This window comes from Sebastes fasciatus, chromosome 18 (assembly GCF_043250625.1).
Source record: "Sebastes fasciatus isolate fSebFas1 chromosome 18, fSebFas1.pri, whole genome shotgun sequence".
Classification (NCBI taxonomy): domain Eukaryota; kingdom Metazoa; phylum Chordata; class Actinopteri; order Perciformes; family Sebastidae; genus Sebastes; species Sebastes fasciatus.
The window spans coordinates 14,314,813-14,342,561 of record NC_133812.1 but is presented as its reverse complement, the minus strand read 5'-3'; the positions used below and the strand labels follow the sequence as shown (position 1 = coordinate 14,342,561).

The 27,749-nt window shown below is 40.3% G+C and overlaps 1 protein-coding gene across 4 annotated transcripts; it reads right to left on the bottom strand.

The window, feature by feature from the left end:
* Positions 1-2,402: 2,402 nt before the first annotated feature.
* Positions 2,403-26,835, bottom strand: LOC141755752 (3',5'-cyclic-AMP phosphodiesterase 7B-like). Of its 4 annotated transcripts, none has more exons than XM_074614914.1 (13): positions 26,529-26,835; positions 21,977-22,037; positions 12,311-12,400; positions 10,911-11,074; positions 10,738-10,801; positions 10,428-10,523; positions 8,490-8,590; positions 7,272-7,403; positions 7,078-7,169; positions 5,785-5,929; positions 5,575-5,671; positions 4,475-4,555; positions 2,403-3,643 (listed from the first exon to the last, which is right to left on the bottom strand). In XM_074614914.1, the coding sequence occupies exons 1-13, from the start codon at positions 26,547-26,549 to the stop codon at positions 3,378-3,380; spliced, it is 1,410 nt and encodes a 469-aa protein (XP_074471015.1). In that variant the 5' UTR covers positions 26,550-26,835; the 3' UTR covers positions 2,403-3,377. The 4 variants fall into 4 exon arrangements, with proteins under 4 accessions (XP_074471015.1, XP_074471016.1, XP_074471014.1 ...); XM_074614915.1 differs by lacking the exon at positions 26,529-26,835 and adding an exon at positions 22,360-22,471; XM_074614913.1 differs by lacking the exons at positions 21,977-22,037; positions 26,529-26,835 and adding an exon at positions 16,717-21,957.
* Between the last annotated feature and the right edge of the window lie 914 nt (positions 26,836-27,749).

The window sequence follows — 27,749 nt, the reverse complement described above, 5'->3', positions numbered from 1 at the left end:
TTGGTAGGATGAGGTTCACTTCAATGCATAAACATGTTCATAGTTTACAGACATGTAGGTGTTTCTTTTCAATTTTGTCCTTTCTGTGTCCGATCTTATGACAGAAGCTACTGTATACCAGGTAGGCCTAAACTAACCTCTTCTCACCATCACTGTAAATTCACAGATTTTATGAGCCTGTTTTTAATAAGATGATAATTATAGTAAATCTGGAATAATAAACACCTTTATTAAAACATATACAGTACATATTTGTACTTGTTAGTGAAACCAGTATGGCTCAGTGAGCCTGTATCAGTGCTGATTCTGAGAGGTATTGAAATACAAGGCCGCTGAGGCCACCTGTCTCGACTAGTAGGTCTACACTACGGCAGTATGTAAATATTAAAACACTGCCGTGTTCGGTAGAAGTGATGTTCTGAGTTCATTCTTAGTAACCGCTGGTACTGTGACATAGTCTGTGATTCCCCATCACAGTAGATATGTTCAAAACAGTGAAACCAGTAGTGGATTACATATAGTGGGAGTTGTAGCAAAGCCAATAGAGTGCTATAGTGAAGACATTAATACTTTATAGTTACCAGATCTAAAGATAGATATGAATATGGCCACTTTCTTACAACCTGGCCAGAGGCTTAACTTTATTGCACTGCACCTCATAGAAAAGGCTTAAAAACTGTTAAAGAAATTCATTGTTGTATAATTGTTTTTACACTTTTTATGAATATAACTTGTCAATATAAGGGTGATAATCTGATAGAATATATTGTATGTAGAATATATTGTGCGTTGGCTCTTTCCTCTATAGCTCAGCGAAGACGTGGAGCTTCTGCTGGCACCGTGTAAAGTACACAGCCTCGACCATGCCAGACGTGAGAACCTCAACTATATATATCTAGAGCAGAAAAAAATGCTTTTTATATCGGTACATCTTACACTTGGACCAACTAGTATTTACAAATTTGTTATATGCTGTTTTAGGTTATAACAGCCTCAGTTCATCATTGAGATTAAAGATATAAAAGCGCCATTTTAGAGCATGAATTGTAGCCTACGTATTTTTTTATAGACGATGAATGACGGTATAGTTTTCTAAAAGGGACAGTGTGTAGGATTTGGCGGCATCTGGTGATGTGGCTGCAGATTGCGGCTCACGTTACCGCAGTTTCACAAAAGTGTTGGAGAACTACGGTGGCCTTCAGGTGACGTAAAAGGTCTCTCTATAGACTCTTGTCCGTTCTGGGCTACCGTAGAAAGGAAACACAACAATTCCTAGTTTCAGGTGATCATACATTAATGAAAATATAGTTATGAATATTATATTCCATTTTGGTAACACTTCATTTTACAGGTCTGCAAATTTCATGGTAATTAGGTGATAATTAGCAAGTAACCTATTTGAAATTTCTTTGGAATTACTTCCAAATTACCCCAATATTTACTTTAAAATTGATAGAAAATTACTTTATTAGAAACATGATTTAATAATTATATGCTAAAATAACATGTAACGGTTGAAATAGGGCCCTTAGGCTTGAGAAGCGGTTGTGCGCTGCTTTTCATCGGAGGTAGAAAACCAAAACTAATAGAAGACACATCTGATCAGGCAGTTTTTTAAGAAATTTCAAATAAGTTATTCGCTAATTATCGTCTATTTACCAGCATACATGGAAATAAAGCATATCAATTAACTTTGTATTCTTTTCCTGGTAATGTATTAAATAAATTACCAGCTATTGGGCAATAGCAGAATATAGTTATTAAATAATTTTTATAATAAAGTAATTTTCGATACATTTTGAAGTAAATTGGGGTAATTTGGCAGTAATTCCAAAGAAATTTCAAATAGGTTACTTATCAACCGGCTAATTATCCCTTAATTACCATGAAATTTGCAGACCTGTAAAATGAAGTGTTTCTGCTAATAGATCCCCCAAAATGCTACACACTGTTCCTTTAACTGTCTTGATACTCAATATTCTACCAAATATTAGAATTAGAAGTATTTGCAATTACTAATTGACCCAAGTCTGTACGTGACATCGGATGCAGTGCATACAGTGCCTGCAGTAAGTGTAAAAAGAAAGTGCTATAAAAGCCGTAGAGAGGTAACAGAGCAGTGAGTCGATGTGTCAGAACAGTACATTGGCACGTTGGCAATGCTCACCCAATCTGACCCTGATACTGGGTGAAAAACAGGAAGCCAGCTGCTATACAGTACCGTGAGCGTGTTTCAGTATGCTGGTATGGCTGAAGAAAGAACAGGCAGAAACTGTAAGAAAGCTAGTCCAGAAAATGGTAAAACACCATTACAAAGTGTGTTTCACAGACAGACCAAGTTGCTGTTAAGGCTTTGTTGTATATGAGCGAGGTTGTCAGATAAATAAATAAATGCACAAAAGTGTTGTTACAAAAGTAACGCCAGTGTAAGAGTTATATTTCCCAAATATCTTTACCCGGTAAAAAGGTTAATACATTGCTGAGATTTTGGCATGTGAAGTGCTGAGGTTCGTACATCACAGTATGTACAGATTATACCGTTTATAACATTACACGAAACACAAACACTTTAGAAAATGGCTCCGGTTTGTGTTCTCCGCAATCGGTGAGTTCAAAAAAACATCCAGCTGACGGTTGATGTCAGCGTTCCAAGGTTGTATCGGTCAGTTCAGTTCAGTCAGTCTTACAGGTTACACAGTTAAAATACATTGTACAGTTTACAGTACCGTGACATTATACCAACTTAGTGAGTTAAAAACGCACTTCAGTGAAAAGTAGACAAGTGAGACACTTGTACGAAAGAGCATCCAATAGAAGTGCAAGCTGTACAAAAAGAGAAAAAAGTGAAAAGAGCTTAATACAGTGTGTATTGTCTAAAAGTTTAAAAAGCATAGTATAGTGGATATATTCATATATTCCTCTTTTATCTTTCATATATTGTTATGTCATCTCTTCCAGCACAGTCCAGCTGACTTGTATGTAAATTTGGCTTTTTCATTTCTTTAGCAGCATTGTGCAAAACACTTTAATTCTTCGTCTTCGTTGATCCCTCGTCCGTCATCTGATAGAACCTCTCAATTCCTGCTTTTCTCAGATATCACTGGAGGAAAGAGCACTTTGTCAAATTGGCATGTATTTACTAAGATTGTCCATCCATTCGCGCCCCACCATAAATCGTCTTCTTTTTTTCCCCCTGCAGGGCTACAATACTCCGCACCAGCAGAGGGAGCCATTTCTCATGAATCGAAGCCCGACTCTCCGCTCTCAGAGCCTGTGAACAACCAGCAGTGGGAGAAAATATGCTGGAGGACACTCCTGGAGGACTCTCCTCTCCTCCGTTTACAAAGGAAGATCAAACACCTCAAGAAACAAGAAGATTAAGGGATGTCTTCACCCTCTCCTCCTCCTCCTCCTCCTCCTCCTCCTCCTCCTCCTCCTCCTCCTCCTCCTCCTCCTCCCAGTTCTTCAGGCTCCTCGACGTGCGATTGTGTTTGCGTGTCTGAAGCTGTGTGTGCGTGTCGTAGGCGGGTCCAGCGGGCCTTGTTCTTGTGCAGGTGACCCATCATGGTCTGGCTGAGCGGGCTGGGCTCGGTGAAGCGGTGCCACTCGTCAAACAGAGGCTCCACGATGTAGGAGATGAACCCTGAGAAAAAAAACACAACAACGGTGGGTCATCTCCCAATACGTTGAGGGTAGAGCTGTCAATCGATTCAAATATTTAATCGCGATTAATCGCATGATTGTCCATAGTTAATTGTGATTAATTGCAAATTAATCACACATTTTTTTATCTGTTCAAAATGTACCTTAAAGGGAGATTTGTCGAGTATTTAATACTCTTATCAACGTGGGAGTGGGCAAATATGCTTGATTTATGCAAATGTATGTATATATTTATTATTGGAAATCAATTAACAACACAAAACAATTTACAAATATTGTTCAGAAACCCTCACAGGTACTGCATTTAGCATAAAAAAATATGCTCAAATCATAACATGGCAAACTCAAGCCCAACAAGCTGTCAGTGTGTCAGTGTGATGACTTGACTATGACTTGCTCCAAACTGCATGTGATTATCATAAAGTGGGCATGTCTGTAAAGGGGAGACTCGTGGGTACCCATAGAACCCATTTTCATTCACATATCTTGAGGTCAGAGGTCAAGGGACCTCTTTGAAAATGGCCATGACAGTTTTTCCTTGCCAAAATGAAGCGTTATTTAATCTCCTTTGCAACGAGCTAGTATGACATGATTGGTACCAATTGATTTCTTAGGTTTTCTAGTTTCATATAATGCCAGTATCTTCTCTCTAGCTTTAAAACTGAGCTTGTTACAACTTAGAAATTGCAAGTTGCGAGAAATTTGTGGCGTTAAAATTAATTTGCGTTTACACGTTATTATCGCGTTAACTTTGACAGCCCTAGTTGAGTGACATCTTGATGATGATACAGTTTACAGTTGTAGTACTCACCTATCTGAATGGCTGGAACAGAGTCAGCCTGCTGGTTACACAGAGGACTGATCTCCAGGTTGAACTTCCTCTCCAGGTCACCTGTCAGGTTAAAAGCCAAAAGTTCAGAAAACAGTATCCACATAAATAAATAAAAGAGAAGACACAACAAAATATAATACTGATGCAGACCATCATAACATATGTAGGGTAATATCTTAACACTTTGATGAATGCCAAAAAAAGGTAGGGGACACAAGAATGTTTTAAGCTGTTCAAACATCAATATTAATCATAATTATTTTCAGCAGAGATGCACCGATTGCAATTTTCTTGGCTGACCCGAAGTCGGACCATTTTCTTTTTTTCTACAAACTATGATTGACAGCATACACAAACATTTTTATAACTTTTCTTTCATGGAAAATTGCAATTCAATTGTATGTTTATAATAAATACATGGACTATTATATAACTTACATTTAACTTACACGTCTTGTTTTGGGCTTGCAGGTGTTACAAATTGTGAGCTTTATGTCTTCTTCGCTCGCGCTTTACAGTCTGCGCCGCTGTATGCACGGCGTAAAATCATCATGCGGCATCATGTGTGTAAATTTGACCGGCAAAAAAATGCAAGATATGACCGATCAGCTGACAACCGTCCGGTTTTGACCGGTGGCCGATCAATCGGTGCATCTTTGTGATCAGAGACCATCTCTGAGAAGAGTTGCATTCAAGTCTTAATTACAACCTGGAAGCTCAGATTTTTCTGATATGATTTTCCAGATTTAATGGATATAGTGCTATGTTGTTGACAGTGTTTTTAACCCTCACACAGCCTCTGCAATCATACAACCATCTTGAGTTGTAAGTTTCCATCAATCATCTTTTAATATGAAGCAAGGGGGTTTGTGGGAAATGTGGTCTTATTGTCTCTCAATATAATTCTGACATGAAATTGAGACTATAAATCATTCCCTCTGTGGTAAAATACATGTTAATGGTATCTAGGTATTTATTTGAAAACCACTACAGCATAAAAGTGCTACATGTATGCAGTTCCTTTCATAAGACACAAGGTATTTTTTCTCTTTGTATTGTTTAAATCAAACTTTACTCACCCTGCCTGTAGAACTCCTCACACACCCTCTCACTCCACTGTCTGCTCAGCTCCCAAACCCGACATGGATTACAGACATCTGCACACTTCAGAGCAATCTGAAGGCAAAGAAATGAAGAAAAGATTAGGAAGTATACATTATAGTTTGATTTTTCTTTTCGTGAAACATGCATGGACATACTGTACTGTGAGCTGTGGGTGAGCAGCATACCTGCAGTATGAAGTGCCTGTGTGAGGCGAGCTGAAGGTCAAGGTCCTGGTTGTCCAGATGTTCTCTGAAGGTCGTCAGGAACTCGTTCTGCCTGCTGATGTCTGTGGCCAGGATGAGAGAGCCCAGCTGCTGTTCCATGTCCTGCCTGCAGAGCACAGAGGGGGGCGCCACTGAGCCAAAACAACACAACCACTAATACCTGTGATCATTTTGATTCTACCTGCACCAACAGCTATATTTTTGTTGCAACATACTGTATATTTGTTAGTAAGATATCATAGACTGTACTCCGTTGTTCTCCATACCTTTTCTACTCCTTTTCACAGCTAAAAGAAGAGCTCCTATGTTGGTGTTCTTTAACTGACCCTGACCTCTGACCTTACTGTGGAGGCTGGTGGATGAAAGGAGATTATGATGCCGAATGCATCATGAATATTTAACCATATCAAACATGCGGATGTGTGTGGTTCTGTGTGTGTTTAAATTCTTTGCAGGTGCTAGGTTTTTGAATTTCTGGATGTATGTTCACTGATAAGTTACAAGAAATTGCAATACAGAAATGTCAAACATATGTTTGTGGTAAGTAAGACACAGTAGTACATAGTTTGTCTACTACAGAGCACTAACTAAGGTTATGATAGTTCTGAATTTTTAATTAGTTTTTATTTTATTTTTTAGTTTTAGCTTTGTAATTTAATTTTAGTTTAGTTTTTCAAATTGTTTTAGTTTTTATACATTTAGTTTTACAGTCGGCCTAGTCTGTTTGTTTTTTTTAGGGCCAGGTATAATGTCTCAGAAGTATGTAGCTACATATATTGTATGCATACAAAATACATGGTTGGAGAACTATGTAGGAATGGCCATGATGTTTAGTCTTCACGCTACTTTAGTGAAGCAATTGTGGAGTTTTCTCCTGGAATGTCAAGTTCTTTCAATTTCTGTGGTTCAATGTCACGAGTGTTGGCGGAAATTCATGTCTCCTTTTATTTGGTAGTGATTTATCATAGCTAAAAAACTAAAACTGAAATTAGTTTACGTTCGTTTTTATTTTATTTGTTTTTTACCAAGGCAACATCGTTTCAGTTTAGTTTTTCTTAAAGGATATATATTGTTTTCATTTAGTTTCAGTTTACTAAAAATAATTTTCACTGCTTATTTTTGTTTTAGTTTACTATAATAAACCAAGCACTGACACACATATACATGTATGTATCTTGGTCACAAGTCTTCAATGACCAAAAGAGTAAGGAATCCTGATGAAATATTTGTTTATATTATAATAAAAGTTCTTACGACATGTCAGCTGGCAGGTGGGACAGCAGTCCTGACTCTCGCAGCATTCCCACAGTGGATCTCCAGTGGTGACTCTCCAGCACGGACGTGTTCTGTAAATGTGTTTTACAAACAGACTCCGTTACACGCTGGACACTAAACCTACCGCACATGTTAACCCCCGCACTGACGCACATCAGCACACCCGTGTGTACCTGGTAGAGGGATGCCAGGTGGTGTCTGGTCTTGATGAGGAAGGGCTGGTTGACTCCAGGATGGTCCACGTCGTGGGCGGCTGCTGCCATCAGACCCAGGAACACGTCCAGGGGACTCAGCTGCTCTGCCAGCTACAACACACATCATGGTCCACAGGGTAACAGTTGTTCCTTACGTTCAGTAGGTACTCATTTCAAATGAAACTTGATTGCTAAGCAGCCCTTGAAAGATTCAGGAGAGGCGTCATGAAGAGCTGATTTTATAGTGTTTATCCCGACTAGTAGCCGGTTTCCTCAATATTGTCAGCTCGTTTTTTCATTATTGTGGCTCATCCATAGTGGTGAACTTTGTAGGACTTGAGCTCTTTTAATCCTTGGGGGATATATTAGATCACTAGAATTACCGCTTTGCGGTTGTATGCCTCCGCCGACCAGTCAAGTTGCAGTTTACATCTATGTCTGTCCTCAAATGTCCTCACTTCATCATTTTATCCTGTTAGACATTTGTAAATTTGTTTTGTGACAGTGACCCTTGACCACCAAATCCTAATCAGTTCATTCTTGAGTCCAAGTGGACGTTGACTGTTTTTTCTTTAAAAAATGTCTTCTTTTTTTTTTATCAATTATCAAAATAGTCGGCGATTAATTTAATAGTTGACAACTAATCAATTGATCTTTACAGCTCTAACTAGACTGTGTGTCACACGGTGACGATACATGCTTAATGGTCAGTAAAAGACAAAATGGCATATTGATCGGAGAAGCGGCAGCAGGCTTGACATCTTATATTGTGAGTGTGTGCTTGTTATGTCGAACACACCGGCGTGCGAGCTGCGCTCAATTCAATTTATTTATGCGAGTGCTTTTAACAAAATCGGTGCATCACAAAGTGCTTTACAGAGCAACAGAGGACACAAAAGCAATTACTGTATGAAGGGAAAGATGCTGAGACTCTTAATCTGGTCAGAGGGCTTCGGGGATTTCTCGAGGCTGACGATGGATGTGTTGTCGAGTCTAAGTGAGCAGGAATTATCCCCCAGGAAGAGAAGCTAATAGAATATGTCAAGGAGAAGCTCAGGCCTAGTCAATTCAATTCAATTTATTTTTTATTTAGCGTCAAATCATAACAGAATTTATCTCAAGACGCTTTTAGAGTGAAGCCTTATAATGTGTGTGTGTGTGTGTGTGTGTGTGTGTGAATACAGTATTATTGATTACCTTGGGCTGCTTCAGGTAGCAGTACATGGCTTGGGTGACATCAGCAGCATGAACAGCATTGTGATAGGGATTCTGGGAGTGGTAGTCCTCTTGCACCATGCCTGACAAGACAGAACAAGGTTAAACCCCATTAAATTATCTCACCTTCCACTTTTTCTAATCTGATTGCAATGCCAGTTTAGCAATACAGCTGAAACTGTTATGTAATTGCTTTAACCCTTTGAACTCTGCTATAGAAATGGTCTGCCATTGCCTACATGGTATTTTTGCTTGTCGTTATGTCATTTCTTGAAATATCTTCAAATGAATCATATCCCTGAACTCTGTACAACCTAAGCTACAAGGTTATATCAGTCAATAAACCATAATAATTGATGAAAGTATTGACATTGTGTCATAAATAAATAAAAAATACCAAATGCGGACATGTTTTTCCATAAAATGTTACTAAATAAACACACAAAACATATTGATCCAAAAATATAAATGTAGAAACATGAACAAAATATTTCTTAACACTACATAAGTTATTTAATGTGCAATTTTTAGTTTTTTGAGATATGCTCGTTTTAATGAGCAGAACAACTGCAAAGGCATTTTGATAGTTTTGTAACGCTCAGCACGTAACGTAATATAATGACGTCATCACGAGTGTACAAGGTGATGACGAGAAAGACAAAAGCCTTAGCTCTCTGCTGCAAAAAGAATGAATGCTCTAGCTATTATGTTTTTGTTTTTTTACATCAATTTAAACAGGATCATGCAGACAGCGATCTCCCACGGCCGCCCACGGGAGGTCCATTTTTAAAGGGTTAATTTGTTTATCAGAGCAGAGTCTTATGTGTGATTCAGCTTGATATTTAGATTTACTGGGGCATGTAAACATTTTGACCAACATAACAGTATTAAATATCATTAGCTGATTAGCTAAATCATGTTACTGCAGGTTATTTTCATACATTACATTTTGTGTGTGGAAAAAACAGAAGGACAAAAAAATGCTGATCACACACTTTGTTTCCATAACAACACGCAGCTAATTGCTGCTTTGCTGCATCTGATAGCAGCATTTACCGTGCTACTGATACTGGATTAATATTCCCTTACAACTACCCATATCTGTTTTTATTGTAGGGAACATAAACCCAGTGACTCTTTGGTAATGACTGAGTGGCAGACAAAAGAACCAGTTGACGTCAGTCTGGGCTTTCCTGAAATGTGAAACCCTTCTCAGCTTTCGAGAGTATTCTACCCCGCCAAAAAGGCCGCCGGGTGCACTTTTTACAGTAAGTAAATGCTTTATATGAGGGACCTGACCTGACCTGTAGTGCTATTTATCAGTCTAGATATCAGTCTCGGTTGCCGAGTGTTGGAGATGTCTGCCTTCTCTCCAATATAATGGAACTACGTGGCACTTGGCTTGTGATGCTCAAAGTGCCCAAAAAATACATTTGAAATACTCATCAGAAATAATACTCTTTCCAGAAATCATGACCCATCAACTGAATCACCGCACAGAAGGAAGCGTGCATATACTCATGGACGAGAGGCTCGAGCTTCTGTGGTCTGTGGATCATCTTGAGTAACCGGGTCATGATTTGAAATGTATTTTTTTTTGGGCACTTTGAGCACCACAAGCTGAGTGCCATCTAGTTCCATCGAGAGAAGGCAGACATCTCTATAATCGATATCTCCAACACTCGGCAACTCACACCACAACAGTCTAGATTGATAAATAGCACTACAGGTAAGAGGAAAAATATGTATTTTTGATTTGGGAACTGTACTATACTCAACGTTTTTATATTATTTTTTTGTTGAGTCGAGCAAATTCCTTAAGTCAACAGACTAAAATATTAGAATGTACTTTTACACCTCTTCCTCCTGGAGAACAAAGCGAGACAAGAGGGTGGATGGGTGTTATCAATGACAGCTTACCAAGAAACCTGTGCAGTTTGACCATGTCCAGCTGGAAGTGGTGAACGAGACCGTAGACGTTGAAGAGATGGCACATCAGAGTCACCAGGCTGTTACCTACAGCACACACATTCATTCAAGATGTGTTTTAGTGCAGTTACTCTGACAATTACACTACACAATGTGCGTAATAACGGTATTGTGAAAGAGAGAAAAAAAAACTTGTAACGAAAAGAAAACAATGCTAACATAAAATAGTTAAATTGGTGAAAGAATATGGGAGGTGAGGGACATCTGTTAAACTTTAAGTCATACAAAAAAGCCATCTTACCATTTGTAAGACGATCGAAGAGGAAAATGTCAAAGTTCCATGTGCCTACTTTTGATAGCATGTGCTGTAAAGAAAGAGAGATTGTGATTCACAAGTGATGCATAACACAATACAGAGAGCTGGAGATATAGGGTACCTGCACCTCAAATGTGTCGGGCTGTGTGTGTTCTTACCGCAGCTTGTCCCAGGTAGTCGTCGTCCAGTAGGTGTAGTGACCCGGGGGTGTGGGGTACCAACCCCCTGAGCAGCCTGGAAGCGTGGCAGTATCTCTGGAAGCTCAGCAGACGCTTCACCTTTCTCCTGGTGCCGGCCTCTACCTCCCCCTGCTGGGCACTGGCTGGAATTACAAATGATCTACATTAACACACCATGCAGAGTGCCTGACAAAGTAGTGCATCAGTAGATAAAGGATCTTAAAAAACAGTTTTACGATTTCCTGAATTATATGTGGGTTTCTCCTAGGATCAAGATTTTTTTGTCTTGCGCAATTAAGTGCAAGTTCAACATCAGGATCACATTACCCGAATGTAATGCACAATTACCCTGATTCTGCCTCACAGCTGTATTCAGAGTGCATCCCATGATCCATTAAGGTCTACCACTGGCAGCTGAAGTGATCAAGTTCATGACATGTTGGATTCAGCGTAAATACAAATGCTGATTTTATCTAAATCACACATTATCAGCTACAAAATTATCTAATGTGCGATAAATATTATACTTGTGGGTAATTACGAGTAAATGGGTTATCATGTAAGTTTGCTTTCTATTTTTTTCAGTGATTTAATGTGCGTTCCAACACCCATACCAGTATGCCAAAAATACCAGGATGTCCTACTACATTCGGTCGCATTTTCAGTATGCAAGCCAGCATGCTTTTCTGGCTATTCTGTCCCACAATCCTCTGCGAGCAAGTCAAAGCTCAAGGTACAAGGTTATGACGGAGTAGTATGTCCCAATTGTAAGCATAGTGCATGCAACAGTATGTACTTTGTAAGGGCAGCTGCAGTAAGTAAACAGAAAAGTATATGCAATTTGGAACATAGACAACCTAAGATTAAAAAAAGGAAAATAATATCAGGTTATGTCTCTTAATTTATGTACCGAACTACTTAATGGAACAGCTTTATTTCTTGCAGCCTCCCTTCATGTTAAAATATGTTAAAATTAGAAAAAGCATGTGTTATTTATTTATTTACCCCCAGTTGCCAGTTTATTAGGTACACTTAGCTAAAACTAATGCACTCTAATACAACAGTCCTGCAATAAATCCTCCCTTCATGAAGGTTATAATGTTCAGTTCAGTATTATTTAGAGAGGCGTTGATTCAACTGTGTGCAGGGTAGGCTGCATTTTGACACTTAAAATACAAAAACAAGTGTTAAAAACAACTTACACATGCATTTACTTTTAAAATGCAAAAATAAGATGCATTGAATGCACGCATTTTAGTTGACAAAATAGTTTATTTCTAAGAAAACAAATAGATGAGAGTTGTGTTAGTGGACTGAAAACTGCTGACAAGACCAATGAATGTGTGGTGATTTGCATTTAAATGGGTCAGGAGACTTACTTCTGAGGATTCGCAGGTCAATCAGCGGGTAGGAGCCTCGTCTCTCAACCAGCAACACACCAGCATGACCAGTGTTCAGTCTGCCATCAGCTGCACACAGACGGAGAGAAAGAGGAGAGGAGAAAGAAAATGTTTATCACTGATGTTCTGTTGCTGACATAATGCATGATGAATCAGCTGAGGAAATAAGAGGAACAAAGCAAGCAAAAGGTTGATGGCTCAACGATAAGTCGAGCAGCCGGCGGGGTGACGAAAGGACAAACTGTTCCCTGGTGGAGATGCTCATAAAAGCAGATTTAGAGTCTCTCTTAAAACCCGCCTCTCTGAAACAAGAGGATCTTTGACATCGCCGAATCACCAGGACATCATGCATCTGGTCCGAGTTTGCCTGAGGAGAATGGATTTCACGCCACTGTGCAGCTGTTACGGTGCAACGATTGGAGCTGCAGTGACTCGAGTATGTTCTGCTCAAACAATAATCCTTCTTGTTTTTACTGTAGTTTCAGGCTGATACCGATAGGTTGAAGTGGTTCGTTTTGAAGCACTGGTATGAAGGCTCAAAGTTCTGTGTGTGTTGAAACCACGTACCAAACTACAAAACAATCTATTTGAAGAGTTTGATTCCAAAACATGATACAAAAAAAAGGAAATGCGTATTACTCATAAGTTTAAAGTGCCCATGTATTTTCTCCGAAGCGTTTTTGTTTACTGAATGATTTTTTTTTTCCACAGGAAATGTCTGCAGAGTCCCAGAAGGAACCTTTTTTGGGGGTTTTAATCCTTGCCGCGTGAGCACCTATCAGACGGAGAAGGGAACACAAACAGCCCGATGAGTCCTTGAATGCTGCCTCTGTTTTAAAAATGCTCAATTCACACACCCTGAGGCCAGTGACAACAAGACATAACAGAACTCAAGGTCCCAAGTCACAGTGCACATGCACACACATGAATTTTTCACTTGAATAAACCAAAAACTATGAAAAACACTGAATAATTCACGGATCAGATGTGAGGAACTGGAGCGCGTTATGTCCCCGAGGTCGCCAGGTTCACATCACCTCTGTGACTTACGAGAGCAGCTAAACTACCTGTTAATGGGGACGGAGTCACTGTGGTAACTCCCTCGGGTTGCCAGATCTTGCCTTTGCAAGTGTAGGGGGGTTGCCAACGTGGCAACCAATAGTTTGGTGTGCTGTACGTGTGTGAGTGTGTGGTGGCTATACATAAAACATACGGTGGAAAAGTGGCGTCATTCCCTATTTATGCATCTTATAGTCCGACAAACACATATAAACCGCTTGGGGGAAGTGACTCAGCCTGTTAAAGCGAGGCAGAAGAGTCCTGCTGGCCTAGTTTGAGGAAGAAAAGGAGAACAGGGGGAAAGCCTCTTTGCTTTTATATCCTGTCCGCTGGTGGGCAAGGAGAGGGGGAAATGCATCATCTGGAAAACCCCCCTCCAACACAGACAAATAGACACACACACACACCACCCTCTGGCTCTCTTCCTTCACTCGAGCTCTCTCTCCATCCTTCATTCCTCCCCTACCTCTGGCTCCTGTCTCCACATCCTTCTCTCTCTCTCTTTCTCTCCGCTACAACCCCCTCAACCTTCCCATCATCCTTCATTCCTTCCTGTTCAACAACAACACCCCCTCTCCCCATCTGATCCATCCTTTCGTCTCGCCCCCCACCCCCCCACCCCCTCCTCTTTCCCCTTTCTCTTCCTTTAACTCTCTGTGTGGTAAATAGGTCATTGTCTCTGCGCGGCGCAGAACTGGGTCATTTAAGATGACAACGTGAATCAGCCGCAAAGGGTGTTTGTAGATGGCGACGCACACGTGTCACATCATACTGCACATATATATATATATATATATATATATATACACACACACACACTTGCGAATGAGGTTAAATCCCTGATTCCAAATGCGAAAACAAGATCGCACACTTGGCACACACACCCACACACTCACATATGGGACACCGATACAAATATGTTTGTTTGGGCTTCGCTGAATCTGTAGGTGTTTACGGCACATATGGTGCTTTGGGGCTGCGTTCCTTCTCAGAAAGAGAAAGTCAGACACATCGCTGCCATATGCTGCGGCAACAACTCGAATACAAACAGTTTTAAAACAACACAAAGTGGCAGGTGATGTGTCCTGCTGCCTGCAGCTGCTGCTTCTTCATGTGGATACATAGATGCATCCACGCAGCTGGCTGGAGTCTCCGGATACAGTTAACTCACTGGCAGTGCGAACACTTTTTCTTCTTCTGCGTGTTTGTACTAAAATGATGACTTGACAGTGACAGCAGCCAGATGCGTCCCTGTTTTGAATGTGAAGGTACACTCTTTTACTGATTTATTTTTTGCACATCCCACACTTTTCTATCGAAACACAAACAGACAGAATTATCACATTTTTATAGAACACCGGAAACTTATTTTTTAGTTCATAAAAATGTCAGAAAATAGTTTTTTAAAAAAAGGGCCGTGGCAAAGCCCATGATGATATATCCAAATGTCATCTTTTGTTCAGTGAACAAAAACAGCTAATGGTCACAATTGAGGGACTGGAATCAGTGAAATTTGGATATTTTTGTTTAAAAAAAGTAAAGGATGATTAACAGATTAGCAAAACAGTTCTCCTACAGATCAACTATTCGACTTCATCATTTCAGCTCTATTCTAATGATTTATTTTTGATGGTTATCTATCTAAACACAAAAGGCTGAAAGGCTTGAACCTGAAAGAAAATGTGCCTATGTATATTCTTTTTAATAGCCTATGACCTGTAGGTGAATTATTTTTATCAAATGTATTTTACACATTGTCTTTTAATCCGGGTAGCTCCTCTAATTCAATGTTTTGCTATTGCAAATGTCTCAAAAGATCAGTGTGTAGCATTAAGGGGGATCTATTGGCGGAAATGGAATATATTATTAATAAGTATGTTTTCTTTAGTGTATAATCACCTGAAAATAAGAATCGTCGTGTTTTTGTTACCTTAGAATGAACCGTTTATATCTACATAGGGCCATTCACATCGGCCACCGTAGTTCTCCATACACACTTAGCACATTGGAGAAGTTTCAGTTGGTTGCAATCTTCAACCTCACCGCTAGATGCCGCCAGATCCTACACACTGCACTTTTAATATCAAAAAAGGAGAATTTTTAATACATTTTAATAAATGTTTTGAAGATTGAATAAACTGTTTTGCCTGTTGGCTTGGGGTAAAATGCTGAACTCTTAAACTGTACTTTTTCTACCTACATGTACCTATAAATACTGGTCTTTTCGGGCCCTTTACATCCTTGGAAATGGCAGAATGACTCACTATCATCGCTGACGTTATCTCGCAGTGTCTCGACACATGTTGTAAGTGGTGAAATCATCAAGCAGATAGCCTCTCACTCTCTGTAAGGAGTCATTACATGAATGAGGTCATCACGATGCAAAGGGAAAGTCACAGGCAGTGATGAGCGTACATTTGCCCGTTTTCCACCTTATGAGTCAGTGGTTGCAAACAGGTAATTCCCCACAGTGTGAATCATCACTTCATCATAACTCTTCTAAAAGCACATTAAAGATTTATATGTACATTGTTCCATTAGTGTTATCTGATTACTCATTAAAGTCTTATTCATAATGCCAGTTAGTATTCATTAATCTTGTTTATATGCTAATATCACAGTCAACATCAGATTGTACATTATCATCATTAAATATACGATTTACCTTATTTCCTGTCGTCACTGCTGACATTAAACATCGGCTTAAGATCACATCATCCCTCCTCTATAAGTAATCCACATCGAACTGTCAACAATGTCACTTTGTATCACCAGTGTTTCACTCCGGACAGACGGGAATCGGCTTGATTGATGGAGTTACGTCAGTGTCATCGGGACAACTCAGCAGATGGTAACACACTCTGGCTTTACAGCGCAAATCCCTGATTTCACTGTTTACTCCGCCTGGGCGTCTGAACTGCTCTGAAATTCGTCTCGACCCACGCCACTTACAAAACACACGCGCGTAAACATGCGGCCGGAGGCTCGTTGGTCAAATTTAATCTGTCACACACACACAGGCACTTGTCAAAAATGAAAACGTGCACCCAGGCGTGAAGTCAAGTCGAATATTGAAATGCAGAAATTTACCGTTATTCATAAAAGCCACTATTTTGAAGAAACAAATAAACAATGAATTATAAATCATTACATATCGTGAAGGAATGTGCCACACACACTATCTGTTTTGTACCATGGATGTGTTTTCATGTAGCATTCACAGCTACTGGGTCAAACAAAAAAGAAAACATACATTATACATTAAACATTGATGAGAACTCCCATGAGCTTTACTGTACATGCAACATGTATTATGTGCAAGTTACCTTCCTGATGAGCACTCCTGTCCTCTATGTCAAGCTTCACCTCCTCTACCTCTTCCTTCTCTGATTCCACCCAAGTGCTCGCCTGACTTCTCTCGGGCCCCCGGGGGCCTCCCCTGCGAGCTCTCCAGGCCGCCCTGAGCTGCCGTATGAGAGCCGGAAGCTCCAGGGACAACGACAGCCCTCCACAGGTAATTGGAGGAGTCCTGAGAGACCCCCAAACCGGCGAGTGGGGAGCCTCATCGGGACAGACCCCGACGCCAAGACCGGAGTCCCGCATCCTGCTGAGATCTGGGCCCCAGAGCCCCTCCAGCACTGGCATCCTCGCACCAAAAGACAACAGATAGGTGATAGACAGGTGCAAGGGAAGGAAGGATCAAAGTAAAGACGGGGGGTGAAACAGAGGAAGGGGAGAGAAAGAAGGAAGAGTGGGAGAGGAAGAGAGACGGCGGAAGGGAGAAGCTCACCCGTCAGGTAGCCATAGGTGAGGAAGAGGAGGACAGACAGATAGTGAGCAAGTCAGAATGTAGGACAGAGAGATAAAGACTGCAGAGAGACAGAGTCAGTAGAAGGAAAGAAAGAGGGACAAAGAGAGCAAATGGGTGAGGAGTGATAAAGACAAAACAAGCGCAGGGAAAAGCCAGAGAAAAAAAAAAGTGAGGATCCGTCTCTATGTCCTTTCTCTCAGAGTCGGCCACTGACGGTCCGCTCCCTCCTTCTGCCGCATTCTCTCTCCTCTCTACTGTCTCACTCGCGCCGGTGTTGTTGTGGAGTCTAAAAGCCCCTCCTCTCCCCGCTCGGAGCTGGCTCGCACACTCTCTCCCTCTGCTACATATGCTGCTACACCGACGGCAGACCAATAGGATCTGTGTGAACGACTGTGGGACTTTGGGTTCACGGACATGGCCTCATGGTCAGGTCAGTGGGGACACGCAGAGTCCTACCTTTCCCACATGAATCTCTATAACAAATATACTTTTTTTTAAAAATCCAATATTAAGTCCATCTGTAAAGACTTTGCATTTAAAAGCAGATCGGAACATCAGAATTGTGTGCCAAAAAAACTAATCAACTAATTGTTTGATCTATAAAATGCCAGTAAATAATGAACTACTAGAATAACCACCTCGTGGTTTTATGCTTCCGCAAACCAGTCAAGTTGCAGTTACTTCCATGTTTGTCCAAAATGTCATCACTTCTTCAATTTATTCTATCACGCACTTGTGTGAAATTGTCATAATTAGCATATGAATTATTGAGTTATGAGAAAACGTGTTTTCTGAGATCACAGTGACCTTGACCTTTGACCACCATACACACTTGCCAACCCTCCTGATTTTCCCAGGAGACTCACGGTTTTCATTGCCCTCCGCCAGCTTCCTCCCGGGGTTTTCACACCTATTTTTCTTTTTCGTTTGTTTCTGGCACTGTACAGCGTGCGTAACCCCTACTGTTTCCACCCGCACGACAATAGAGCTACACCAAAATGTATTTTCCCGGCACGCTCGCCGCACATCACAACATCACAGCAAAGCCGTCATGGCGTGGCGCAAGCCATTGGAAATAACAGGTTTCAGAGCTAACAGCAACAGTTGTCGGGTTGTGTCTGAAAGGGCGTTCAGTGAGTGAGAGAAGGAGAGAGAAATGGAGTACTAAGAGATAGAAATAAAGGGTAAAAAGTGAAGGAATGAATGAAAACTGATGAATATTAGCCTAGTTTATATCAGAGATTCACACATGTTCACGTCAGAGGGGCGAATTATTCAGTTGTCTTTCCTGAGAATTAAAAGTAAAATTAAAAGTAGGCCTATTTCTCTGAAACTCACATTTTTATTGGGGGAGGACCCCCCACTTTGGTTTTGAAATCCTCCATAGTTTTGAGGTCTCAAGGTTGGTAAGTATGATGCCAAAATCTAATCCGTTCATCCTTGAGTCCAAGTGGATGTTTGTGCCAAATTTGAAAAAGTTCCCTCAAGGCGTTCCTGAGATATCGCATTTAGGAGAATGAGACGGACGGACGGATAACCAGAAAACATAATGCCTCCAGCCACGGCTGTCGACATGGTGCTTGTTTGTCAAAAACTTAAAACGTTGCTAACAATATAAAACAGAGAGAAAAGCAGGAAACACTTTCCTTTGAGAGGCTGGAACCCGCAACTTTTTGGCATTTTTTAAGAATTCCATAGATTATTAATTGATAAACTAATCAATTAATTGTCTAATTGTTTCAATACTAATTGTGTGCATAGTTTATTTAACCTTTAACGCTCTTTTCCACAAACATCTTCATTCCACATACACTGAATGAGTAACATAATGGCACACAGGAGCAGACTCCAACAGAACAGCATAATAAACTTATTCTGCTTGAAGGTAAAACGAGGTACATGCTGCGAGTCATTAAGGCTTCGCCAGTATAGAAACACTTCAGCGGGTTTGTTTTGATTTATCTGTTCTGAATGCTGCTGTCCAGGTGACTAACCAGCCTTGGGCTTGAATACAACTAGGACTTCTGATGGAAGCAGAAGAACAAGATTGAAGTTCTTGGAAGATGTTTGAAGAAATGTCGAATGAAAACAGAGAAATGGTTAAATTTATGATGATTAATGCAAAGACCACTGTATGAAACTGTACAAGATTCCAACTTTCTACCGATTTCCAACTTAAGCTTCAAATTCATACTTGCCTTATTCTCTACACTTGTGCTCTGGTGAGTCTCAGAAAATGAACCGCTTTTAATAACTCAGATGAACTGAACGTTTTGTTTGGGACTGAAAAAACTCTCATCCTGTTGTCCTTAAATGTCACACACATACACCCGAAAGGCTTTCCGGTGGCTGTCGAAAACCAGATATCAATAAAAATGCGGAACACAATTAGGTGAATGTAAGTTAATAAGACCCGCGTGTTCCTTTTTGCTTCATGAAGGATGCAGTGTTACAACCATTACATTTTTCCACGGAAATGTTCCCCGGAGAGACAGTCACATGCAGACAAAAGTACTGAGACACACACACAGACACACACACACACAGGCGCAGACAGACACAGCCTTGAACATCACATAACAGACGTAAGAAGTCGACTGCAAGAAATCATGAGACAAAGAGCGTTAAGATAAAAGATACAGGCCGTGAGAAACTGTGAGAAGCAGTGGGACATAATGTACAGAATGGTTATTCAGAGAAAATGCACCATGTCTATTGGTCAATGTACTGTTGTTTTATTGTAGCTGTGATCAGCAGATGACATTGTGGGGTAAAAAAATTGTCTTTTCTTGTTAGGAGCAGGCAGTAACCTCCGGGTCTGAGAAGTGAAGCCAATGCTGAAATGCCTGAAACTTGCATTCTTTCTAATATCCAGCAGGGGGCGAATCCTCTGGTTGCATAAAGAAGTCTGATTGTATAGAAGTCTATGAGAAAATGAGCCTACTTCTCACTTGATTTATTACCTCAGTAAACATTGTAAACATGAGTTTATGGGCTCAATCGCTAGTTTCAAGTCTTCTTCAATAGAGTATGATGTTTGTTTAGTAAATTATGGTCCTATTTAAAGTCAAATAGACCATAAACAGGGTATGCTTTAGCGCGTGGGTACCTTGTGATTGACAGGTCGCCACCACAGCATTGTCCGGTCTGGGAGTTGTCCATGTTTTCGTCTTACAACATACAAAAAGTGAAATATTCCTGCTACATGACGTCGGATGTGCCACTTCCCATTGTAAAAAACTAAGATGTTTTAAGAGAATAACAGGCAGCGACAAGATCACAAGACAAAATGAATAGAGTCTTTGAACACCACACGCTGTATGATTTTTATCCCAAGCTGTTGGAACCAACTGGGCCAGACTATAGAGAGACGACGTCCCGCCCCTTCCGGTGGACCACCATGGGACCTTATTTCGGAAAAAATATGAACGGTAGTGAACGGCGAGAGACAATTTTTTTTTTCATCCTGTTTGAATTGCGCCACGAATCACACATATGATGTTTGTCAATTCAAAGAAAATTGTTCAAGTCAAGAATATATGTCACTCACTGTTAACTACAGTACATATTGTTTCCGAAATAAGGTGCCATGGGGTCCACCGGAAGGGGAGCGACTCTTCCTCTCTATAATGGACTCAGTTCAACTTAGTATGTTGAGCCATGATGCCAAATCGTAATTCTAATCAGCCCTATAATCATAAAGAGTGTAAAACAGCCTTTACCAGTATGATTAAGGAGTGCAACAATGCCGCCGCAGACGACAGGGAAACTATCCTTCTTCATGTTGCCACTGGCAAAAAATATCATACTGTGCGACTTCAATAGATGAGAACATTTGAGCAAAGCTGCGATTAAACAAACGGAGCAAAGATTCGCAACAGTGTGAATGTGTGAAAAGAAATGATGTGACAAAAAGAAAGAAACAGTGATAATAATGGCACAGAATGAGAGAAAGATATCAGAGAGGCGACGAGGTCAGTGGGGAGTTTTGAAGTGTAAACTTGGGAGTCAGCCAGAGGACTGCTGGCTCCAAAAGATCCTACCCTTCCTCTCTCACACATACATACACAATGCACAGTGTACATTAGAAACTCTTATTTTTTGATTCTCTTTAATGACGCTACTGGTCACGTTTTTCTGGCAGGTCGCTGCAGAGAAGTAGGGCAGCCGGTGAATAAAATGGCCTGTCTAAAGAAAACAGCGGCAAGCGTTTGTATCTACATTTCTGCTTGCTCATTCGCGTGCAAGTACGTGAACACATGTGTGCAGATTGTTTTGGCACTGCTAATTTACACCCTACCTTACCGTACATTTTTCATCATATGTTTAAGGTTGCCTCACACTTGCACGCAGCTAAGCACTTCCTCAGGCAACTTTTAAACAACCTTGACATGAGTATGGGGAAAAAAAATACCCACATTTCAAGGTCTGAATTTTCAAGGTCTGAGAGTGCGGTAATGATAAACAGCTACATTTTACCGTCTCCAGTCCAGACACTACTTCAAAAAAACATGCCTGGAGTAAAACGTTCTGTATTAGCACCACCGTTATTCAACAAAACCCATTCAACTGGACAGTGCAGAGCATATAGAGAGATAGCAGAAATATGCCTCAGTGTTTGACAGAGATTATACTGGGCCAAAGGTTAGTGACGGCCTAAAGCGCTGTTACCAAATATTTGGACAAATTTTTTGCACCATCAATTCGCAGCTGGCTACATGCAATATATTCACAACCTTTTGCACTGCGGTATTCAGGTCAGTTAGTGTTCTTACCCAGCATGCGAACTTGTATGGCATTCTGCTCCGACCTTTTCAGTGCGACTGCTCCACACCGCTGTGGCAGAGAGAAAGGGGGGGGAAAGAGAGGCTGAGATTAATATTACAACACCCCAAAATACACACACTGCTATCTAAGAGCATCAATGAACCACATTAAGAAATAGGAACTGTGCGAAAAGTCACGGTGGCCCTCTGCAAAAACAGAGAACCTCTTTCAGACTGATGTGCCATTCTGCACTGTTTTCACACAAGCCCCTCAAAATCCAACTTGATGTTTAGTTTTCTATTCTTTCACATGCAACTACTAATTCTGATTGTGGTGAAAGAATTCAAATACTGAAAGTTTGTTATCCACTCACTATGGTGGTGTTTCTCACCTTCATCTGTTTGGTTCTAAATCACAAACTGAATCATGATTTTGTGAGTGGATAAAAGGCATCTGTGTAAAGACCACCCTTCGTCTCGGTGAGTAAGAAGCATACAAGCGACGTCTGTGTGTTGGCGGACTACACTGAAAAAAGTGGGTCAGGCCGCCTACTGGCATAGACTGGCAACCATTTGCACATTAATCACATGCTTCCTCATGGTTGGTCCTCACGGTAGGAGGTCTTAAGGCATCTTTTTTTAGCCAGTTCCTTATCAAAAGGTGTGTTTGTGTCAAGTTCAAGTCATGTGTTTTTTGTTTTTTAGAGAATACTGGTAACGGAAAGACTTACTAAAATAAAATTCCCTTGTACATCCCATTAAGTTAATAATAATAAGGCTGGTCATAGTGAAACATTCACCCTCACCACTGAAAGTTGGTGAAAACTGGTTAAAGACCACAATAACCATTAATTCAAATCATGGCTGCGACTAACAATTATTTTACATTGTAGTTTTTTTAATTAAATGTTCAAAAAAATAGTGAAATTTGCTCAGAACAATTTCTCAGAGTCCAAGATGACAATGTTAACCTGAGGGGCGACCGGAGGGTGGGTGTTTCGCTTCCGCGACGATGCCATTGGTCGGGACGGCGTTATCAGCTGTAACCGCCGTATGAGAGCAATGCAGAGCGGCAGCCGTGAGCTAGCCAGTGGGGCATGTTCACATGCACTAACATGCACTATAAGTTCAGGCAGACATTACTCCATTATAACTTTAAATAGCACATAGTTGTTTGCTGCTATATTAATGCTCTGGATATCGAATTTAGCACCTTTAAATATGCTTATTTGTTGTTAAAACCCCCCCAAAAAATAAACAGTTAATCATCACATAACAGATTACAAAAGATTGCTATTATATTATTATTATTATTATTGGATTTAATTTTTTTTATTCTTTTTTTTTATTATTTGTTATTTAATTTATTTATTATATTTTTTATTTTAAGGTATTTATCTATTAATTCTATTTCATTTAGAATTATATAATCTAATTTATCTATTTACCTACTGTGTTTTTGTTTTTTTCTTTCTTTGTCATCCTTAAATTCCCTTGGTGTGGTGTACCTTTTTTTAATATAAATGTTGGTGCCCTTTTTACATTATACACGCATCACTAAAATTTTTTGAAACTAATCATCATATAACAAAGAACAGCAGTAAATCCTTACATTTAAGCAGCCGAAACCAACAACTGTTTGGCATTTGAGCTTGAAAAATGACTGCAACAATTATCAAAATTGTTACCGATCAATTTTCTGTTGCTTGACAAAATGATTAATCCACTCGTCGTTTCACCTCTGATTCACATCAAGCCTCTATTTGTGAGTCCTGACTGATCAAGACTTGTGTTGTCTCACTCCAAGCCGCCCCCCCCCCCCTGCAAAGTAATGTGAGTGTTGACAGACAAATATTTTCCATCAACAGCCCTGCCCTGTTTTTAGATTTACACCAGCGCTACCTAAAATTGATAAAGTACATCAGTAGTGTGGCAATCTGCCATTGCACGCTGATCTGAGGTCAGTTCCAAAACATAATTACAACCCAAAGACTTGCTCTGCAGTTCAGGCAGCTCAGTACATTTCCCAATTGGGGTCATCTATTTATAATAGCTAGTAATGGCTATAATGGTTATAAAGGCTAAACATCTGTGCGCATAGCAGACAAGAGTGAGAGTGGACTGAGTGCACTATAAGCAGTGTCAGTTTAGAGAAACACTACGACAAAGACACGTACACATTTGATGGAAACCAGAACTGACCTTATATTTCTTATTACTGTACATAGCGTTCAATGTTACCCCCTCTGCAGGAAGACAGTCATAATGGTGTACCTCGAGTAGGAGGATTTACATCGAAATTAGACACACTGTTGTTTAGCAGCATGCAGGAAACGGGCGGATGGAGACAAACCAGAGGCGATGACGGTTCACTCATCCAGCCCACGTGGTTATTGCATGTTTACAGGACGCCCTCTGTCAAATGTGTTTCCATGATCTCTAGCTCTACGCTCACATCATTATTCACCTCAACCTGAAAGCTCTCCAGGCAAACTCTGTCTTTGCTTATAGCGAGCTGCTGTCAAACTGTTTACATTGTGGGCAGGTCTGTTCACTGTCTCCTGTATGTTCACCAGAGCTGGCAAAAATGTTTTTTTACAAACTTTGTTTTTTTTTTTACATATAAAATGCAGCAAGGGAGAGCGGGAAACAAGCTCTCTCTGACAATCAACAAGTAATGGTACATGTCCACAGGGGTGTTTCTTATCGCAATGGATCGTCTCGCTTCCCAGTATTGGACGCTTGATGGGCTGCCACTTGACACAAGGCACTCAGTCAGCACCTGATTGGACGAATGCTTTCCCTCATGGGCTGCTGCTTCCAGCTTTCAAACCAGAACTAACAGGGCAGCTTGTTTGGAAACTTTATTCTCTTATATCATGAAAATAATTCACTGAAATGTGTTTCTGAAAACATTTTATGCGAGAAATAAGCCACGCAGTTGCTGAATCCGTCTTTGTTTTGGATCAACAACGCTTAGTTTAAAAGTTTCTCGGGAGTTTCCAGAGGCAGCGAGTTGCGTCGGACGCCCCGTGATTTGAATAAAGTAGCCTAGACCTCAACTTTATGCAAATGAGGAGCGGACAACGTGACGCCCCGTCTCTCGAATCGCGCCGCCACGCTACCAGAATGCATTGCATGGCTGCTTACATAGACAATGAATGGGAAGCGTGGAAAGGACGGTGGCTGTGGACATGTACCATAAGAAGTGCTTATTTAAAATATCAAATAGTAGACAAAAGTGGTCAATATGCAAGTCATGACAACTGAGCCATCTCCATGACAACCAAGCAAACTCCGTCTGCTAAGGGAAACACTGAGATGTGTTAGAAAGCTCTGAAAAAGCCTAGTAAGTGGCCAATGAGTAAAATTGTTTTTTGTCAAACTTGTTTTCAAGTTCAAGAATGAATCTTATGTTTGAAAGCTATGAAGTGGACCTTGAGTAGGGCTGTCCCGAATACCATTTTTTGGGCTTCGAAGCTTCGGTGAGAAATATTCAAAGGTAATCGAATCTTCGCTGCGTCGTGGTGCAGCAGGCTGACATGTTCTTCTATCTGTCTGTCTCCATCTCCCCTGTTTCAGTACTGCTGCCACACTACTGTACACACACGTGTCTCTACACACAACAAACAGTGATATCTGTCTGAGAATAACTAATAATAATATTTAATGTTGAATATGAATAATGAAAAATGTGGGATTATTCCTTATTTTATGGACTATTTGGGGATTTATACTATATAATTACATACTTATATATGTTAAAAAACATTTGAATACTGAGTTGGAGGTCGATTTGGAGGACGATTCAAAGCATTCTGGTCAGCCCTAACCTTGAGTTAAGATTTTTCTTAAAAACTACTGTTACTAAGATAAAAAATTAACTCTCATGCTCAAATATGCAAATTTGTTTCACATGAGACACTCACTCTACATGTAATGTAACTGTTCTATACTCAAGTTCTTGCACAACCACTTTACGTTTTACTTCCTGTACATATCGTGTATAAGAAGACATCTTATGATGCATTCAGATCTGTTTTAACACATATACTAGAGCATATAACCAACACAAACACCCAAAACATTCCCTCTAATGCATCCTAGCTGAACACATGACCCTTCTCTACATGTGGTCTGCAGTGTCCAGGCTGCAGGTTCACTGCTGTAAAGCTGTCAATAAACTGACACATTGCAACAATACACCAGGAACTGCTGTAGCCCATCACTGCAGCTTATAGAGGTTATATATATATGAAGAAGAAGAAGTCTGCACCAAAAACTATTCCTAAACCAAGGTCACTATAAACTCACTACCTATAGAATCAAAACATTTTAGCCCCTATGACAGTACTATCACAAACATATAGCATACACAAAGTAGACAACAATATGGTCATTATAAACTCTCTTTTGAGCACTAAAAGAGACTTTATAGGTCCTTAAATGAACATTATAAGGCAACACTGTTTTTCATTATGTTGCACCAGGCCTATACCAAAACAACTCTGTCTACAAGCCACTGTGTGTGTGTGTTTTTATAGCTGTAAAGTCTACATACCTCGACCATTAAACAGGACATTTAACCATCGTGGACGCTCGTGGAAAGCAAAGTGACGGAATCAGGCGCGTGCGGTGAATGTTTTCATGTCACCTGAAGCGCACGAGGGAACCTGCAGGAGGAAAAGGTGACTGTCTGACTGGCTGTGACAGTGACACCTGTTTAAAAAGCGACCTGTTTCATCCTCTGACCTTCCTCCTCGCACTGTATAGGGGACAGTTTCGGAGACAAGGTGTCTTGTGAGACTAAAGGTGAAGTTGCTGTTCCTCCGCGTGCCGTTTTGTGTGACTGTATGGTTGAGAGCCGCAGAGAGCGGAGAGGGGCGGGGCTGGCTGCAGCAGCGTCATCACAGGGGGCGGGACTTGTTTTGGGGATTGGGCCAATCAGAGACGGATACAATCACTGATTGGAGTACAATTGGTGGTCCTCAATTAAATAATAGCTTTATAATAATAATAATAATTGTATTTGTTGTGCTGCCTTTGAAGTTAATTTTGTAATTTAAATAAGTTAAAAATTGAGCTAAAAAAGGTTAAAACATTAAAAAGAATTGTGATTCATTTGTGGTAGTTCATATTGTGTGCTGCCACCTACTGGTCAGAGAGCATGCCTGCAGTCAGGCACCCTCTTCAATTAAGCACATGCTTCAGTTTTGCACAGAGTACAATTGAATTTATTGAAAGGATAGGATAGCCCCTTGAGATGTAGCATCTCATTTTCGAGGGGGTCCTATAGACACAAATACAAAAAACACATACAGACAAAACAGCATTACATAACAAACATACACTGCAACTACACAGATATAGACAGCCTGCTCACCATCTCCCACCCAGACCCTTCATCAGTCCTCTGCTGTTATACAAGAAACATTTGATACAATGACCATATTGAAATCAATTACATCAGCATAAAGAACAATTGCAACAGTTTGTCTTCAGTTTGTATGTAGCACAAATAAACTGAGGTACACACAAATTAAAAACATGAACAGGTTGTTTTAAGATGAGAAAATAAAGATGTCCTGAAGCAACAGAAAGAGGTAATAGATCTCAGAAAAAGAGGAAGATTATTCCAGTCTGATGGAGCTTTGTATTAGAATGACCTGCGTCCAACTTCTTTGAAAATTCTTGGGACAAAGACAAAGGGATGTTGCATATGTCTGAGTGAATATGAAGATCTACATGGAACCAAAAACTGTTTCAAATAAGAAGGATAATT